This window comes from Oncorhynchus gorbuscha, linkage group LG06 (assembly GCF_021184085.1).
Source record: "Oncorhynchus gorbuscha isolate QuinsamMale2020 ecotype Even-year linkage group LG06, OgorEven_v1.0, whole genome shotgun sequence".
Taxonomy (NCBI): Eukaryota; Metazoa; Chordata; class Actinopteri; order Salmoniformes; family Salmonidae; genus Oncorhynchus; species Oncorhynchus gorbuscha.
Genome location: NC_060178.1, coordinates 69,935,959 through 69,957,269, shown reverse-complemented (window position 1 = coordinate 69,957,269; position 21,311 = coordinate 69,935,959). Strand labels below are relative to the sequence as shown.

General features: G+C 42.5%; 1 protein-coding gene across 1 annotated transcript in view; it reads right to left on the bottom strand.

Annotated features, from left to right (window-relative positions):
• The window catches only part of LOC124038278 (serine protease HTRA1A-like), a 33,653-nt gene that overhangs the window by 6,370 nt on the left and 5,972 nt on the right, over positions 1-21,311 (bottom strand). The window contains exons 2-6 of the mRNA XM_046353942.1: positions 11,547-11,646; positions 10,904-11,108; positions 757-951; positions 644-676; positions 302-416 (exon numbers count right to left, since the gene is read on the bottom strand). Of these exons, the coding sequence (XP_046209898.1) occupies positions 302-416; positions 644-676; positions 757-951; positions 10,904-11,108; positions 11,547-11,646 (648 nt within the window). The remainder of the gene's footprint in view (positions 1-301; positions 417-643; positions 677-756; positions 952-10,903; positions 11,109-11,546; positions 11,647-21,311) is intronic.

Here is a 21,311-nt window from a genome sequence, read left to right as displayed (position 1 = left end):
AATTAGCTAGCTAAATAGGACAAATTAGCTAGCAAGTGCAAGCTAACTAGCTAAATTGCCATACATATTTAATGCTTTTCGACCTGTCCCCAAATTCATGTCGTTTGTTCAGAGTTTGTTTTGATATTTTAACCTGTGTGTCGTGATTGCGTTTGGTGTAGGGGGACAAAATACATTTATGCACGATAGCGCACGATGGCTCAAGCGCAGCCGGTTTAGGTTCCGTGTAAACAGGACCATACACTAGGGGGACATATTTAGATGTTACACCCAGGATGATTATAGGGATTCAACGTCCTACCTCGGGACTGTCTGTCGTAGGATTCAGTCAGGAACTCTCTGATCTTATCGGAGGGAATGGCGAAAGAAATACCAGCTGTCACTTTCAGAGTGTTGATCCCGATCACTTCACCATCCTACAATAACACCATCAATAATGACGTCAATAATACAATCATCCAACAACAATATACAATAGTCAATATAGTGTCTGAAAACCACACAGTGACACACTAATAACACTAACACAATCACACATTTGCATTTTCAAACTAGAATGTGCCATCATGCAGACACCGTTTCTGCCTTCTATTAGACATGTATAACTACTGTTTAACTGTCAATAAACAAAGAGTATTCTCACCAGATTCACCAGAGGGCCTCCTGAGTTACCATACTGTCAACAAAAAAAGGACATCACTTCAGTTCTCAGGTCACAATCCTTTGGGATGTGTGTGCATGTGTTCACAGACTCACATTGATAATAGCGTCTGTCTGAATGTATTCCATTTCAGAGTTGCGTAGGCCCAACTCCTTGCCCCCTCGTTGGGTTGTGCTGACTATTCCTGTGGTAACTGTGTTCTGGAGTGAGAAGGGGCTTCCGATGGCCACCACAAACTCCCCAGGCCTCAGGTCTGACGAAAGCCCCAACATCAGCACAGGAAGCTTGATCTGTAGGGGGGACAAGTTAGGGAGGGCATATTTATTTACAGCATTAATATTTACAGTGAAGCTAAAGTCCTTCAAGCACAATTCCATAGACCCTTCCAATTCTTCTCACTCTATGGTCAGTCCACCCCCTCAACAGTGCATCTATTTTAGAAGTGACTACTGGCCGGTACCTCATGAAACAGTACAAATCCATATATGTTAAACTCAGGGACCACAGACTCCATGGCTAGGCAACCATGACAAACCAGAGACAGTGCCTAGACAGACAGACATAGGGTATATTTATCCAGCCACAGTTTCTCTCTGCATGAAATCATTTCCATTCCGTCCAGTCATAGCCAATGAGTGAATGGTCCTAGCCAAAGCGTCACTGCATCACGTTGAGCCAATAGTGCCCACCATGAATTCCCTGACAACAGCACCATCTTGAGACCTTTCCCATGTGTTCCTTGTATCCATTTGGTTTAACCTGGGTTATAAATAGATTCACCGTGTGTGAAGCTAAGGTAACTGAGACTGACTGGCCAACAAGCCAAAGATCTACACAGCCAAAAGTCTCTGTATGCAAACACCAAAACACGCCCTGTCGTCAACTACCCAGGTGTATTCATATTGCCATCATGAAATATGATAACGCTACATTCCACTTTCCAATATAGTGTATACACATGTTGATTGGCATCCCTACACAACATTAGAGTCAGTTTTTACTGCTGAATGTTGCCTACAATAGCTGAATAGGCCTACAAATAGTATTTATCCATAAAAATTGATGTAAATTATAAGACGCCATTTTAGCTTGCGGGAACTCGATGTGAACTCGGCCCAAGTTGTAGCGTAAGAATTAATAGAAGATGACAGTGAGAAGATGAGTGCGTAACTGAGGGGAACTTTTCACATCCCCTAATCCCACCTTCTCTTCCTCCCCCTCTCATTCCCTTCATCCAGACATGACACCGGAATAGCAGTCTGAACTGCTATGCAGTCTGTGACTCCCCACCCTCACACTCACACTCACACACACACACACACACACACACACACACACACACACACACACACACACACACACACACACACACACACACACACACACACACACACACACACACACACACACACACACACACACACACACACACGCGAACAAAGCCACACACACGTTTGTTTTACTATCCTTGTGGGGACCAAACAATTGATTACCATTCAAAATCCTATTTTGCCTAAACCCTAACCTATAACCTAACCTTAACCTCAAACACTAAACCGAACCATAAATCGAGCCCTTACCCTAATTGTAACCCTAAACCTAACCCCTAACCCTAAAATAGCATTTTTCCTTGTGGGGACCGGCGAAATGTCCCCACTTGTCTGAATTTTCTTTGTTTTGTTATCCATGTGAGGAAATACACACACACACCGCCCCTACCCCGACCTGACCAGGGTGAGGGGATAACCAGATAGAAAAGGCACACAGTGGCAAGAGGAGGTCAGGTGAGTCTTAGTCACTGAGACCGTCAGGACTGGTTGTCTGCCAGCCGCTTGCTGTGATGATAGTGGTAATAACAGCGTGATTGTTATACAATCGACTGGTGCTTATTGAAATGTCTCGGCCTAGTGAATGATGAAAACACATCTTGACACACACCTGCACATATCCATCTGCTTACACACAATGCTGCCACTGTCTTGAGGGCGGTACAGTCATGCTTACACACATTCACTCATAAACTGTGAATGCCTAGACTAGCTGATATGAGCCCTTTGAGGGTGGGAGTGTCTGTGTGTGAATAGGCACAAAGGAAACATTAAATGCAGTGACTCTTCATGTGTGATGACTGTTAGTCTAGACTATCACCTACTAACCACTTGCAGCTACATTTTTGTCCTTGTGGATTCCGTATCGTATACTGTATATGTAATTTTTGGTGGTTCTGACCTTCACTTGACCATAAGTGACTCACCAGGTTATTTTGAACCATGGGCTGGTCTTAATGCCTTAACAATCCCCAACATTTACCACACTACAGTGTGCGGTGATGAAGATAATAAAAGTCCTGGACTGTGAGAAGCTTCCGTACAGTTCTTGCCGGACAGCCTGTAGTGAGTCAGAACCAAGTATATCAGCATTCAGTCACTAGCGGGTGAGAGGGCGCAGAAGCCAACTGCAAAGACAGTTTTTTTTTTCTTCATGGTCCTAGATCTTGCCGGCTTTATCTACCAACAGTTTTTACACCTTAAGAAGAGGTGGTTGAAGGTAGAAGACGAGGAGCAGGAAACCCTCTCCTGCATTGGCCGTCCCCCGACATCATGCGAGATGCTTTCAGTTAAAGGCACTAATACCTGGTCCTCAGTCTCAAGTTAAAACTTTTTAATTGAAATTTCAACCACTCTGTTCTTAAACAATGAATGTTTTCCAAGCTCTCGATTGCTTCATACATAACTGAGAATGGCACAATTTCAGATTTGAATAGAGGCTGAGATAGTGACAGAGACAGTATACTTCAACAGAAAATCCCGTATTTACTAGTAGCCATCCAGAAAATGTATTGCATGACAGGGACACCTAGAAGTGGTGGTATCATTCCAGATATTCATATATTCATCATCTCAACCATCTCTAGAAAATTGTACAGTACACCTAGAGTGTCTGCTATGGTTGGGGGTGGCAGGACCGACAGGGAAAATGCCTCCTTTGTTGCCATAGACGAGCCTTTGTTTCATATTACAGCTTTGGCAGTTTGGAATCGCTTTTAAAACCTACTACATTAACTCCTATTTTATGACTTGAGCCTAGGTGCAAACTTGTTTTGTCAAGCTTCATGCTGTGATGGACTGTCGCTAATAGTTTAAAAGGCGCACGTAAATATATGAAAACGGGTTAATTTGACTTAACTCAACAAATTCACAACTGTAAACTGACACCAACACAGCTGGCACTCGTTAGTTCAAAGGGACATGCTAGTGAAATACATACACCCTTTGTTTGGTGATTAAACCTATTACAACTTCTGCGGTCTTTACTGTGGTCACTACTGTGTTCTTCCTATAGGGGAAATCAAGGCAGTGGGTATTATGTTATCTTTGTAGCACTGTGCTACCATGCAGAGATCATACTGTAGGTATCATGGGGAGGACTAGCAAGTGGTGTGACTGTTGGTGGGTGTACAGTACTTTGGCTACACGTGAACTTTTAGCCCAAGGGTTGTGCCACAATGAATAAAGAGGAGCGTGATCCAACATGCTCACACCTGTAGAACCATCAGCTCTGGGGATCGGCAATGGCTGAGGGGTGGCAGGAAACGTATGTGTGTGAGCTCAACATAACAGCTAGTTTCAGGGAAAGAGTTACGCGCGCACCCAACTATATCACAGGGGCTGGGGAAAATCTATGTCATAAGAAAAAGAAATGTCCCATCCCTCACTGATTGCTAGCCAGCTGAACAATATTTAATAGCATAGGCTAGTTAATATAAACACCTTTCAACCATACTGGCTAACCCGACCTTCACTGATATCGGACAGAAAAACAATATGCGCACATTGTTGTAAATATCCCAGCCAACACGTGGTCAAAAGCTCCCTTCAGGTTTCCAGACACCCTGGATGACATCTCACTGACGGCGGCTAGACGCCACACACTTTTGATCTCTGGGCCATGCAGACCTGACGAGATGCGGTTGGGATGTTTGGGTCTCTCTTCCCCGCATCGCTGGCTTGGAAAACAACCACCTACAAACTAGGCCAAGTCTGCAGCATGGAATAGAAGAGCAAGGCCAGTCGGCTTTCCCTGGCCCTCGTCCGCACACGCTCCATCCAAATGGATGAGAACGATTGTGGGAGAGCGAGTGAAATGGAGGATGAGACGAGGATGTGATTCATTTACCCTCTGCTTCTTTCTAGAAGAACACCACTTTTTCCACAAGATGAGGAGCAGAGCATGTCCTGGATGACTCCTAAACCAATAAGAGCTAATGCATTTAGTGATGATGATGTGTCGTCCTCTTTTGGCTAGGTATGTTTAACCGCAATCAGTCTGTCGACATGACTTCCTCAGTTTTTATTGGCACTGCCCAAATTGAGGACATCGTCAGTGAACTATTGTGTATGAGAGACAAGTTAGGCAGTGAGTTGATAGGGTTAACAAGCTGCTCCTTCCCCTACATGATGACCTCTCTCAATATCTTCCCAGCGCTACATCACACAGAGAACTCATTAGCCTATTAGCATACTTAGCTTTCCAGACATATGGAACTGTTTTCCTCTCTTCCTATCCCACTCTCTTTCTGTCAGAAAGGAGTGTAGCACTTTTTCCCATCCCATCCTCTGAAGTCCCAGCTGCTGCAGACAGACTAATGTCTTCCCCAGAGACGGGGGTACACCACACCACACCACAACCCAAGAACGGACCAACCCAGCCACCAATAAACTCTGCTTCTCATGGAGCACCGAGGGGGAAGAAAGGATATTCTACATCCAAAAAGTACATTTTCAAAGCTCACATGTGTGATTGATTCTTTCTCAGTGGGCTTATATGCACTACAAAGTTTGACAATAGTAACCCCTACTCATAATGACTCCCAATTGAAGCAAGAGAGATACAGAGAAGGAGGGAGAGTGAGGAAAAGATGGAAAGGGATGAATACTTAAAGAGTACAAACCTATATTTTCCCTTACATTTCAAATTAAGAAATTCCAACTTTCCCTTTATTTTCCCGTCTAATTATCTCCCTCCCTCTCTCATCCTCTAATTTCTCTTTCACTGACTCTCTCCATCTCTATTTGACTCTTTCCCTCACAAACACCCTCCCCTATCCCCTGTATCATTAGCATTAGGGATGTGCTGTCCCCCATGGAACTGGGTAGACACTGTCTCGCATAGAAGGGACAACTGGGGCAAAGATTTCAACAGCTGGCTCAACAAATTGAGCCATTTTGTGACTAAACATAAAAAAAATAAGAAATTATATTCTCAAACAAAGATAAATGACATAAAACACAATGGAAAAAATACTTTGGAGTACCTTAAATGATGTCATGGGCAGAAAACCCAAATAATCTCCATTGAAGGTAATGGGTTATCGATAACAAACCTTTCGATATTGCCAACCATTTTAACGATTATTTCACACGCAAAGTGGAAAAACTCAGAAGTGAAATGACAATATTGAACAGTGAACAATCATATATTTTTTTTAATCAAATATCTAATAATGAAAGAGAAAGATGGCTGTTTTGAATTTGGTCAAGTTAGTGTGGGAGTGGTGGAAAAAGTATTGTTATCCATCAATAATGATAAGCCACCAGGTATGGCAAACTATTGAGAATGGTAGCAGACTGTATGTTTGCTATATCTTTAACCAAAGCCTAAAGGAGTGTGGGTGCCCACAGGCGTGGAAGGAAGCGAAAGTAATTCACTGCCTAAAAATAGTAAAGCACCCTTTGCTAGCTCTAACAGCCGACCAGTCAGTTTTCTGCCTGTTCTTAGTAAACTGATGGAGAGGATTGTTTGACCAAATAGAATAATATTTTTTCAGGGAACAAGTTAACTACTGACTTTCAGCATGCCTACAGAGAAGGGTATTCAACTTGTACTGCACTGACTCAGATGACCGATGATTAAAATAAATGGATATTAAGATGATAGTTGGAGCTGTATTGTTAGATTTCAGTGCAGCCTTTCATGTTATTGATCCTAAATTGTTATTGAAAAATACTCACTTGCTATGGCTTCGCATCACCTGCCATCACATGTTTGGTCAGTTATTTATTCAATAGAACCCACAGTGTGTTCCTCAATGGAAGCTTCTCTAACATCAGATATCTACAGTGCCAAATCCCTCAGGGCAGTTGCCTTGGGCCGTAACTTTTCCCTATTTTTACAAATGATTTGCGACTGATCTTACACAAAGCTAGAATGACTATGTATGCTGATGATTCCACACTCTACATGTTAGTAGCCAAAGCCAGTGAGCTCACTGAGATTCTAATAAGGAGCTACAGTCAGTATCTGAATAGGTAAACTGGTTTTAAATAGATCTAAAACTAAAAGCATTGTATTCGGTTCAAAACATTCTCTAACACCTAAACCTCAACTGGAGTTGTACATAAAGGGTGTGACCATTGAGCAAATTGAGGAAGCTAAACTCCTAGGTATAACATTGGATTGTCAATTGTTACATTTTTTAAATGTAACCTTTATCTAAGTAAGGAAGTCAATTGTGCGCCACCCTATGGGACTCCCAACCACGGACAGTTGTGATACAGCCTGGATTTGAACCAGGGTGTCTGTAGCCCAAATGATCATGTTCAAGTCATATTGACAAAGTTGATCTGAAGAAGGGGAGGGATATATGTCTGTTGTTAAAAATACAGTGGGGCAAAAAAGTATTTAGTCAGCCACCAAATATGCAAGTTCTCCCACTTAAAAAGATGAGAGAGGCCTGTAAATTTCATCATAGGTACACTTCAACTATGACAGACAAAATTATTTTAAAAATCCAGAAAATCACATTGTAGGATTTTTAATGAATGTATTTGCAATGACAGAGGTCAAACGTTTTCTGTAAGTCTTCACAAGGTTTTCACACAATGTTGCTGGTATTTTGGCCCATTACTCCATGCAGATCTCCTATAGAGCAGTGATGTTTTGGGGCTGTTGCTGGGCAACACGGACTTTCAACTCCCTCCAAAGATTTTCTATGGGGTTGAGATCTGAAGACTGGCGAGGCCACTCCAGGACCTTGAAATGCTTCTTACGAAGCCACTCCTTCGTTGCCCGGGCGGTGTGTTTGGGATCATTGTCATGCTGAAAGACCCAGCCACGTTTCATCTTCAATACCCTTGCTGATGGAAGGAGGTTTTCACTCACAATCTCACGATACATGGCCCCATTCATTCTTCCCTTTACACGGATCAGTCGTCCTGGTCCCTTTGCAGAAAAACAGCCCAAAAGCATGATGTTTCCACCCCCATGCTTCACAGTTGGTATGGTGTTCTTTGGATGCAACTCTGCATTCTTTGTCCTCCAACCACGACGAGTTGAGTTTTTACCAAAAAGTTATATTTTGGTTTCATCTGACCATATGACATTCTCCCAATCTTCTTCTGGATCATGCAAATGCTCTCTAGCAAACATCTGGCTTAAGCAGCAGGATTTGAGTCCCTGGCGGCGTAGTGTGTTACTGATGGTAGGCTTTGTAACTTTGGTCCCAGCTCTTTGCAGGTCATTCACTAGGTCCCCCCGTGTGGTTCTGGGATTTTTGCTCACCGTTCTTGTGATCATTTTGACCCCACGGGGTGAGATCTTGCGTGGAGCCCCAGATCGAGGGAGATTATCAGTGGTCTTGTATGTCTTCCATTTCCTAATAATGTCTCCCACAGTTGATTTCTTCAAACCAAGCTGCTTACCTATTGCAGATTCAGATTCCCAGCCTGGTGCAGGTCTACAATTTTGTTTCTGGTGTCCTTTGACAGCTCTTTGGTCTTGGCCATAGTGGAGTTTAGAGTGTGACTGTTTGAGGTTGTGGACAGGTGTCTTTTATACTGATAACAAGTTCAAACAGGTGCCATTAATACAGGTAACGAGTGGAGTACAGAGGAGCTGATTAAAGAAGAAGTTACAGGTCTGTGAGAGCCATAAATCTTGCTTGTTTGTAGGTGACCAAATACTTATTTTCCACCATAATTTGCAAATAAATAAATTAAAAATATTTTTTTTCTCATTTTGTCTGTCATAGTTGAAGTGTACCTATGATGAAAATTACAGGCCTCTCATCTTTTTAAGTGGGAGAACTTGCACAATTGGTGGCTAACTAAATACTTTTTTGCCCCACTGTAAGTCCTGTGTTTTTGACACAAAAATCAACTGTACTAGCTATTAAGGATCTGGTCCTATCTTGATTACTGGCTGGTAATATGGTCCAGTGCAGCAAAGAGAGACATTGCAACGCTGCAGCTGGCTCAAAACAGAGCAGCAGGCCTTTCCATTAACTGCACATACAGAACTAACATCAACAACATGCATGCAAGTCTTTCCTGGTTGAGGGTTGACGAGAGATTAACGGCTTCTCTTCTAGTTTTTATGATAAATATTACTGTGACTTAAATTCCAGATTGTCTGCATAATCAAACAACATTCAGCTCAAACACCCATACATACCCCACAAAACATGCCACCAGGGGTCTCTTCACAGTCCCCATGTTCAAAACGAGTTCATGGCATGATACAGAGCTATCATCGCATGGAACTCCCTTCCACCTCCAATTACTCAAGCAAACAGCAAAATTACCATTAAAAACGGATTAAATAATAACTCCTGGGACTGTGATGGGGACACAAACAAACACAGACACACTAACACTCAAATATATATATATTTGTATTGTTTATATTATTTTTGTTATTGTATTGTTTGTATATCAACGGTGTGAATGTCCTTGACTATCAGTGTTTTGTTACTTGTCATGTTTTGTGTTTTTTGTGGACCCCGGGAAGAGTAGCTGCTACTTATGCAAAAGCTAATGGGGATCCAAATAAACAAAATATAAAGAAGTCTTAGCTATGGAGCCACAATGGGGCCCCGGGTGTATGGTCAATCCACAATCAGCGCTGGGCTGTCATGGTCCACCAGTCGTTGGGTGGTAGTCTTTACCATCATGGCGCAAAGTATTAGACTCTTCAGTGTCTTGCGACTGGTCCTGTTTATATAATATTTATGCTGGTTTTCATTACAACAACTATTTCCATACATAATATTTTCTTCAGATATTGATGGATCACTGCCTTGGGTCTGATATCACCTGACTGTTGTCTAGCATAGGTCTTGAATGTAGACCTGAGAATATAGCACAGTGGTCTTCCAGGGCCAGTATGGGGAACCAATGTAGGCTGCATAAAAGAAAACATAGCCTTGTGCTTGTCTTGACGTTTTGGGCTGATGCAGTGTGTAGCCCTGTTCTTGTCGTGAGTGTCTTTTCAGCTGTGCATTGAAGCAAGTGAAAGCTTGGTGAGGCATTCTGCTGTGCAGTTACTACTAGCCCGTGGCTTTGACTAGGTGCCAGGCATTCCTTCATATGGTTGTCGACTATGATTCATGTGGGATGTGTATCCCGCCGGTCCACAAAGCAACAGCCTCTCAATATTACTGTACTTTCCCGTGGCAAAAACCTTACATGGCCTGGCCTGTAAGGCCATTTATGAGCAAAACTTTTGCAATCAAACTATTTTCTCATTGGAGCATAACATGGGTTTTCATCTGCTGTTAATGAGTCTTTGCGGAATATCTTCCAAGTCCGGTATATTTCTGAAAATCGTTGTGTAATGACTGCTGTTTTATGAAGTGCCATTTGCCAACAGCATTTACAAGGACCATTTGGTTGCATCACTCAAACAATCTCTATGTTATCAAGCTGAACAACACCTTTCTATCAATAACATCTTGCAATTTTGACTCCCCTGCTGTTTTATAGAGAATAATATTGAGTAATTGTTACTCACGTTGCCAACGGTGTCTCGATATGCAGTTGTAAAATATAGGAAAGTACGGCACCAAGATGGCTGCTGTTGACCTGGAAGGCTGTATTTAAAATCCAATCTGCTTCCCGGGTGTTGAAACTGTCAATGTCATTCCCACACACTCTCATAGGCAGGAATGAAAAAGGACTGAAGCGTGGGAGCTACTGTGTAAAGTCACACTCCTCAAACCCACTATTTATGCCGCTTATAATATTCCATAAAGTTTCCATTTGAAGAAATAATGTGACAATCTTTGTGAAGGAGTGGGTGGCACACACAGGCAAACTAACATGTTGCAAATGTTTCTAACTGCAAACCCATTCCTTATGCCTCCGTTTGACTCCTATATTAACTATTGATGTGGTAAGTTGTTTGAATAAAGTTATTTCAATTTGATTTGTAACTATGACCGTGACCTCTAGTGACCACTCTTACTGGTGAGTCGATCTTGAGGAGTGCGATGTCGGACTTCTCATCCACGTCTTTGATCTTGGCGTCGTAGGTGGCGCCGCTCTTCAGCTCCACCTTTACTCTATGCTTATTGGCCACAACGTGGGCGTTGGTCACGATCTGTCCATCCTCCGACACCACGAACCCTGAGCCACTGGCCACCGCCACCTCCCTCTTAGAATATGCCATCCTGAGCGAGAGGGAGGGGAAGATGGAGAGATGGAAAGGGAAAGAGATACAGAGAAAGGGAAAGAAAGAGATGCAGAGAGAGAGAGAGAGAGAGAGAGATTTATAGAGAAAGGGAGGAATAGAAATAGGGAGAAGGGTGATGGAGAGACAGCGGATATGGAGAAAGAGAATGAGGCAGAGATAATGAAAAAGGATAAGTACTTAAGTGTTGTCCCAACTAGTGTATTCTTACATCCAGGTGGGTCGTAAAGAAAACTCTGGTATTTGTCTACAGATATTCAAGGACCTACACACACACACACACACACACACACACACACACACACACACACACACACACACACACACACACACACACACACACACACACACACACACACACACACACACACACACACACACACACACACACACACACACACACACACACAGCTCTTACTTGCGGTAGAGTTCAATGTGAACCACGGCCGGAGCGATCCTCTCCACCACGTCAGCGATGAAGTTGTATTTGTGTCTCAGACTGTTAGGGTTGTCCTGGGCTAGAAATACAACAAAGACAGGATGTTGCAATAAGAATTTACTCACCAGAAACACAAATACAATGACAAAATGTAACAGCAGTGCAAGAATAAGTCCAGCATATGAAACTGGTAATTATCTGAAGAGAAAGGGAACGATGACAGTTTGTGGCATAGACACTATCCTGTGTTTGTGTCTGTAAGTGGCTTTTGAAGTCTTCTGTAAGAAGACAAGTCAGGAAATGTTGATGATATACCGTGTAATTATATCATGCTGTCTTTTTCCAGGTTGTGAATTAAGCCTTTTCTGAAGATTATCATAGACATTTTGCTTTTTAAATCGGCAATCTGTGATTGTAACATACATTATTTATATTTTTTACTTTTGAATTAATTTACACTCTGTGGCCAGTTTATTAGGTAAACCCATCCCAGGTTGGACACCCCTTTACCTCCAGAACAGGCAGAATTCTTTGTGGCATGGAAACATTGCGCAATAGGTATCGAGATGTAAGGTGTGCCAGGAAAACATTTCTCACACCCTTACACCACCAGCCTGTACCATTGACACCAGGCACGATGGGGCCATGGACTCATGCTGCTTACGCCAAATCCTGACTCTGCCATCAGCATGACGTAACAGGACACGGGATTCATTGGAACAGGCAATGTTTTTCACTCCTCAATTGCACAGTGTGCCCACTGGAGCCACTTCTTGTTTTTAGCTGGTAGGAGTGGAACCTGGTGTGGTCGTCTGCTGCAATAGCCATCCATGACAAGGACTGACTAGTTGTGCGTTCCGAGATGCCGCTCTGCACATTACTGTTGTACTGCGCCGTTATTTGCTTCTTTGTGGTTCAACCTTTTAGCTTGCACGATTCTTGCCATTCTCCTTCAACCTCTCATTAATGAGCTGTTTTTCGCCCACAGGCATGCCTCTGACTGGATGTTTTTGTTTGTCGCACCATGCTCTGTAAATCCTAGACACTGTTGTGTGTGAAAAGCCCTGGAGGCCGGCCGTTTCTGAGATACTGGAACCGGTGCGCTTGGCACCAATGATCATACCACGCTCAAAGCTGCTTAGGTCACTCGTTTTTCCCATTCTAACGTTCAATCGAACAGTAACTGAATGCCTCTATGCCTGTCTGCCTGCTTTACCTAGAAAGCCACGACCACGCAAACCTTTTTCGTGAATGGGGTGATTCTTGAAGAATATAACTTAAAAATGCCTCATGAGCTTAGTTCAACTGTTGTACCCGATCAGAAACCCCCAAATATAAGATTGTTTTACTCCAGTTTGTAAACAATGTAATTGTAAACAAACATTGACTATGTAACCTCAAAACATGGTTAAAACTATAATTTTGACATCACGGATGGTCATTCCTTGCTTTCATAGCTCAGTCTATGAATGTGAGAGAGGTTACATTTCTCCAACCCAATTCCTGAGCTGTTGACCAAAACCGAGGTGGGGTGTCCGCTTTGTTATTATTTGAACTGCAGATTGCCCATTTAAGTAAATACAACAATCATGCTTTTAACAACTTCTTTCCACATCCTCTTCAAATAATTATGTTAAAAACATAGAAAGAGAGCACAAAACATGTTTTGTCGTACAACCCCACACCTTGCTGTAGTGGACTTATAAAGGTTGTTATAAATTCAATTATATTATGTGCCATCCAATGCAAAGTGGTGTGCATAAACCTAGAAGAATAGGTCTACCAGTGATTAGAAGTTACTCCGAAATATTTTTTAGTCTAACTTTAAAGTTACTGTGATGGGTTGAGAAAAAAAACGTTCTGGTTGAGGCCCAAGACAGGTGTAGAATGAGCCTGACATACTGCACTTAATTATATGTTCAGAATACCCTATTTCTTTCTTGTTCAAGATGGGAAATTCCAAAATGGAATTCATATTTCATATCGTCAGCATAGCTGTAATTTCCCCCCAAAATAAGGGGGTCATATAGCATGATAACTTCAGGCAACTTGTTTCATTTTAGTCTAACAAAAGCCAATGTTAAAACTTCATCCATGAATGACTGGGTTTGTTACACCCAATAGTATCTTAAATCAAATCAAATTGTATTAGCCACATGCGCCGAATACAACAGGTCAAATCCAATTTTATTTGTCACATACACATGGTTAGCAGATGTTAATGCGAGTGTAGCGAAATGCTTGTGAACAAGCTCTTATTTTCAATGACGGCCTAGGAACAGTGGGTTAACTGCCTGTTCAGGGGCAGAACGACAGATTTGTCGACCTTACAGTGAAAATGCTTACCTACGAGCCTCCAACCAACAATGCAGATTCAAAAAATATAAGAAAATATAAGAATAAGATATAAAAGTAACAAGTCATTAAAGAGCAGCAGTAAAAACAACAATAGTGTGACTACATACAGGAGGGGGTACCGGAGTCAATGTGTGGGGGCACCGGTTAGTTGAGGTAGTATGTACATGTAGGTAGTTATTGAAGTGAACATGCATTGAAGTGACAATGCAAATAGTCTGGGTAGCCATTTGATTAGATGTTCAGGACTCTTATGGCTTGGGGGTAGAAGCTGTTTAGAAGCCTCTTGGATCTAGACTTGGCACTCCGGTAACGCTTGCTGTGCGGTAGCAGAGAGAACAGTCTATTACTAGGGTGGCTGGAGTCTTTAACAATTTTTAGGGCCTTCCTCTGACATCGCCTGGTATAGAGGTCCTGGATGGCAGCAAGCTTGGCCCCAGTGATGTACTGGGCCGTTCGCACTATCCTCTGTAGTGCCTTGCGGTCGGAGGCTGATGTGATGCAACCAGTCAGAATGCTCTCTATGGTGCAGCTGTAGAACCTGTTGAGGATCTGAGGACCCATGCCAAATCTTTTCAGTCTCCTGAGGGGGAGTAGGTTTTGTCGTGCCCTCTTCACGACTGTCTTGGTGTGCTTTGACCATGTTAGTTTGTTGGTAATGTGGACACCAAGGAACTTGAAGCTCTCAACCTGCTCCACTGCAGCCCTGTCGATGAGAATGGGGGCGTGCTCGGTCCTCTTTTTCCTGTAGTTCACAATTATCTCCTTTGTCTTGATCACGTTGAGGGAGAGGTTGTTGTCCTAGCACCACATGGCCAGGTCTCTGACCTCCTCCCTATAGGCTGTCTCGTCGTTGTCGGTGATCAGGCCCACCACAGTTGTGTCATCGGCAAATTGGATTGGGTCTAGGGTTTCTGGGATAATGGTGTTGATGTGAGCCATGACCAGCCTTACAAAGCACTTCATGGCTACAGATGTGAGTGCTACGGATCGGTAGTCATTTAGGCAGGTTACCTTAATGTTCTTGGGCACAGGCACAATGGTGTTTTGCTTGAAACATGTTAGTATTACAGACTCGGACAGGGAGAGGTTGAAAATGTCAGTGAAGACACTTGCCAGTTGGTCAGCGCATGCTTGTTGTACAGATTCTGGTAATCCATCTGGCCCTGAGGCCTTGTGAATGTTGACCTGTTTAAAGGTCTTACTTACATCGGATGCGGAGAGCATGATCTTACACAGTCTTCCGGAACAGCTGGTGCTCTCATGCATATTTCAGTGTTATTTGCCTCGAAGCGAGCATAGAAGTAGTTTAGCTCATCTGGTAGGCTTGTGTCACTGGGCAGCTCTCGGCTGTGCTTCCCTTTGTAGTCTGTAATCGTTTGCAAGCCCTGCCACAGCCGACAAGCATTTGAGCTAAGCTGGTGTAGTACAATTCGAGTAGATCTGCAATGAAGGTCAGCATCTGAAGTATTCTCCTTAAAGTTTAAAACAAGAAAATCACGGAATGGAAAAGAACATAGCTCAAACACAATGGAATTGGACAGTAGGGATAAGTCTCACATCTAGACCTAAGATCAGTCTGAAGTCTCTCTAGAGAGGTCATAATTTACAACCTGTCTTCTTCACTTCTCAACGTTATGATGATACCTGGCTCTCCCTCTTGACAGACATACCTGATTTGTTTCCACAGACACATCATTGCAGTGGAAATGAAGGAGAGTGGGTTTGTGCCAGTTGATGACGAAACCTTTCTTGCGGACTTGGGAAAATCACAAACCAGATGTAGTCAGTGTGCGCTCCTTCCATAGCAGTGTAAGGTACTGTTGCCTTGTACGTAGACCGTGACAGGTTATTTATTAATGAGACACTGTCAGAGGAGCTGGGGTTCAGATCAGGTCAACACCGGATGGAATGAAGTCGACCACGAGACAAATCAAAAAGCATATGGACCAAGGATGGAGAGCATCTACTTAAACCTGGGCGGCAGGTAGCCAAGTAGTTAGAGCATTGGGCCAGTAACCAAAAGGTTGGTGAATCGAATCCCCAAGCTGCCAAGGTCAAAATCTGTCATTCTGCCCCTGAACAAGGCAGTTAACCCACTGTCCCTAGGCTGTCATTGTAAATGGTTTAAAAAAAGAAACTAATCTCCCTCCAAAATCGCGAATATCATTGGAATGCCTTTGAAAAACGACTATCAGTTTTTACTGTTCTGAAATAGAGGACATCTGCATAAGCTTCCTTACAGAATTATATACTGTATAAGTTCAGGCGACCCACATTCACTGGCAATATTTATTTCAATGTTGAATTGTGTCAAATAAAATATACTTCAAAAGGTTCTACAAACAAATAGTTAAACTGAGACAGATGGCTTTTTGATTTGAGTGCTCAATCCACAGGCAGTCATGCTTTACTACAGACTGAGACAGAGGAAGAGAGAGAGGTACCATCAGAAGCAAAGCAAAATCTATCGTCAACTAAGGGTGAAAGGGGGGGATACCTAGTCAGTTGTACAACAATGCATTCAACAGATAAGTGTCTTCCGCACTGAACCCAACCCCTCTGAATCAGAGAGGTGTGGGGAGATGTCTTAAACAGCATCCATGGCACCCATGAAACATTGGGTTAATAAATGCCTTGCTCGGGGACAGAATAACAGATTTTTATCTTTCGGTTACTGGCAAAACACTCCTACACTGCAGGCTACATGTTAGTCATGTCTTTTCTGGCTCCCTGAATGGTGGTCCACGTTGTCTTATCAGTTACCTTCGTCTGGCCTGGCTGTCTGGCAGAGTGGCCGTGCCCTCAACTTTGTGCCCTCAACTTTACCTCCTCAGAAGTGGGGGAACTGGGGGAAAGAGTAGAGGAGGATGGAGCCACATTTTCTCTCTACATGTCTCGTTATGTCTATGCAACATGTAGGAACACACAAAACCACTCAAATGCTCATGAAACAATTAGCTTCTTTCGATAGTCATGATCTCCAGCTCATCTCCAGCTCAGTAACCTCCTCTCAAAGAGACATTCCACCCAGGTATGTATCTCTCCCTCTTATTAGACACACTCCAACTCACGAACCTCATCAAGAAACCAAACTTCACTCTTGTAACAAGCACTCCCCAACACACACCGGTCTGCGTGTTACTTTATGAGAGTTTCCCTAAGGAAGCTGCTCTTCCTTATCCCCATCCTACATGCAGAGGGATTGGGTTGCAGTGTCAGATGGATTGCATTCCTTCTGCAGTATTACTGTAATTCGCGAGGCTGTGATGCAGCAAATGCATTGGCTGCACTGAATACACATTCACTAAGCCTTTGAGAGAGTCCCTAAGTCAAAGGAAACATGGTCACTGAGCTCTGTGAACATACAGAGAAAAGCACAATCCCAATTCAATCCCTGGTCCCTGTCCCTAGACCCTTGCTGATGAACTGAAAGTGTGAAACTAGAAAGGGTATAGTCTAGAGGACTGGGTAGTGAACTACAGTCTGGGAATGTGCCTTATATTTGGGATCAGAGACTGGGAAAGGAATGGGGAAAGAAATATGGAGAATGATAAAGCAGAGGAAGGAGTAAAATAGGTTCTCTTCAAATTGCCGACATATTTTCATGAGTATATTCTATAAAGAAAATATGCACATTTTCTCCACCAATGGTACAGTATGTTTCCACCAAATGGACTCGTTGCAGATAAGAATCACTGTGTGATGATGTAGTGAACACAAAATATATTTTTTTTCGCTTAATTTTTTCATGTACCGAATACAAATCTAAAGTTCAATGTGTTTCCATCGCATTTTCAACTCTACCGATAGTTTTGTCACAAGAACTGTTGCGTTAAATACCAAATGGCCTCCTCCGGTCTTGGTACATGACCTGTTGGCTCTAGCAGACAGTACGGATAGGCTGTGCAGGTTGGCTAGTCTACATGACCTGTTGGCTCTAGCAGACAGTACGGATAGGCTGTGCAGGTTGGCTAGTCTACATGACCTGTTGGCTCTAGCAGACAGTACGGATAGGCTGTGCAGGTTGGCTAGTCTACATGACCTGTTGGCTCTAGCAGACAGTACGGATAGGCTGTGCAGGTTGGCTAGTCTACATGACCTGTTGGCTCTAGCAGACAGTACGGATAGGCTGTGCAGGTTGGCTAGTCTACATGACCTGTTGGCTCTAGCAGACAGTACGGATAGGCTGTGCAGGTTGGCTAGTCTACATGACGAGATTCACCTATTATGGATAACAGCATGAATATTCAAATTTGTGAAACGGCAGTCAAGCGTCGATCATCATGTCACCAGAATGGGACCTTCAACATTTATTGGAAAGGAGCATCATGCTCATACACCACCCTGCGAAGTTCATCATCATTTATTTAATCTATAGCCTGACAACTGCATGGTTTCCCAAATTTTAGTGGGAGGACCAAACACCATATCATCGCATGACTCCAAATGTACTTTCGATATGATAGTTATTATATCAATATTTGCGCATAAAGGTGTTTCCAATGCCATTTCCTGCATAATTAATTTTAACAACACAAAAAGATCCCACCATATAGAACGAACACATTATCTGTCGGCATTTATAAAATTACACCGAAACCTCCTGTTTCCATCACAACTGTCGTGATTTAAACATTAAAAAATATATATATATGACTTGACTCCCTGAAACTGTGGATGGAAACATAGTTATAGAGAAAGAAAGAAACAGGGGGAGAGTGGTAAAAGCGAGGCAGAGACGAGGAGGCTGGGAGGAAAAATGTGCACGGTCAGCATACTATATATGAGCCACCAAGCATAATCAAAGACAATTCACATTCCCATTGAACGCGACCAATTAACTTTCATTTGATTTGAAAGCACATCAACACAGCTTGCCATTGTAAAAGCAGCAAGCCCCAATCACTCACCAGAGATATGCATAATGTTGCTGTTCCTTTGGGTGTGAATTTAAATGAATGAAAAGGTTGTTCTCAACATCCTAAAGTCAACATTTGTATTATCTTACCTCTTGTAAAATACCAATAAATCTAAAACTAGTTTTTGCAGGTCATATATGCCAGTCTGTGACTAAATGAGTTGAGAAAACACAAGAGGGGCCAATGGGACAGCAACATTTTACCTAAATCCTGTGCCACTTCAAGCAACTTGCATAATCGACAACTTCAGAAACTAGATGCAAATTACATCATGTACCAAGTGTAATTTCATGCGTTTGCTTTAAGTGAGGCCAGTAGTCTGGAGCCTCTCTTTACTTGGCCAGAGGCCTTCATGTAGCTTGGCACAGAGCTGCACTTTGCTTTTTTAGGCTGACTGGAGCTGGAGAAGAGCTGGATCAAGTATTTGCAACCCAAATGTTTGCTCAATCACGGATCCACTAGGCTATAAAACACAAGCCCAGCCATGATAATCCACTAGGCTATATGACACAAGCCCAGCCCTGATAATCCACTAGGCTATAAAACACAAGCCCAGCCATGATAATCCACTAGGCTATATGACACAAGCCCAGCCCTGATAATCCACTAGGCTATAAAACACAAGCCCAGCCATGATAATCCACTAGGCTATATGACACAAGCCCAGCCCTGATAATCCACTAGGCTATATGACACAAACCCAGCCCTGATAATCCACTAGGCTATATGACACAAGCCCAGCCCTGATAATCCACTAGGCTATAAAACACAAGCCCAGCCCAGATAATCCACTAGGCTATATGACAAACCCAGCCCTGATACTCCACTAGGCTATATGACACAAGCCCAGCCATGATAATTCACTAGGCTATATGACACAAGCCCAGCCATGATAATTCACAAGGCAATATGACACAATGCTCTAGCAATGACAAAGTTGAGGAGGGAAATAGCAACCCCTTAAAAGGTTCCCATAAATTGTTAATGTTATATTTCATAACAAAAACATATCTGGGATGGATAGACGGTCTGGTTTATGTTGAGTCCCACTGATTCTGATTACAAGCGTCTCAGATTGCAGCTCAGCTGCACTGGCTGAAACTGAGGACTCAGAGTAGAGTCCATACAAAAGGTAGTGTTTTTATACTAAAGGAAGCTACAAAGTTTTAATGCAAGCAAACACACACTGACCATGGTGTACAGATCACTTACAGAGTGTTTTAACCTTCAACATCTTCTGGTATGAGAATGTTTCAGTAAGAAACAGGAGTAAACTGGCACAAGTTGTCTATCAGGCCAGCAAAATAGTCGGCGGCAATCAGCCACAACTCCAAAAACTGTACACACAGAACATTACAAGGAAAGCACTTCAGGTCACCCACAAGCGGCATGCCTCCATCCAAATGATGCCGTCCGTTCGAAGAACAAAAGGTGCCACTTGCAACGGAAGAATGGCATTAAAGGCCCATATTCATTTCCACACCATGAGGTTGGAATAATACTATGAAATTGTGAAAATTATGATAATGCCATTTTAGTGTAAAAGCTGCTTGAAAAGCATTTTAGCCTATTTTAGTGGGATGGATTTGTGGCCAATGGTGACATCACCAATAAGAAAGAGTTCCAAACCTCTCTGCAAATAATAGCTAAATTCTTGCTTGAGAAATTGCCCTTTGCTGAGAAGCTATTTTTGATTCTCATTGACCATTTCTTTGAAAACAATCACAGTAAGATACTTCATTGTTACCCAGAAATTATTAGCATTGGACCTTTAAGAAATGACTTATCCCCTCCGCAGAGACAATCCTAAATAAGATTCTGATGAACTGACATGAGTTAATGCTCAATGTGTGTAATGTGTATGTTTTATGTCTGTTTTTATATTTTTTATGTATGCGAGAGCGCCAAAGACAATGTTCCATTCTGTGTAACTTAATGGACAATTTTTCTAATCTAATCCTGGAAATTAATATAGGCTACTCCATGATAAAGTCACATCAATGACCTATTGCAATAAATGCAACGTTGTTCATCCATCCTCAGTTTTCTGACATCACAACAATTAAACTCCGTAACTGTTTTAAAAATCCCCATTGGCCTCATGTTGAAATCCCTGAGCAGTTTCCTTCCTCTCTGACCACTGAGTTAGGAAAGACGCCTGTATCTTTGTAGCGACTGGGTGTATTGATACACCATCTTAAGCCTAATTAATAATTTCACCATGCTCAAAGGGATATTCAGCTTCTGCTTTATTTATTTTTGCATACTGTCTCTACAACCAGTGTCTATCTTTGCGAGGCATTGAAAAACCTCCCTGGTCTTTAAATTCAGTAGTCGATTGAGGTACCCTAATAGGGTGGGGTGCCATTATCAAATCATGTTAACCACTATTATTGAAAATGGAATGAGTCCATGCAACTTAATATGCAATTTGTTGAGCACATTTTAATTTCTACAAACCAAATTT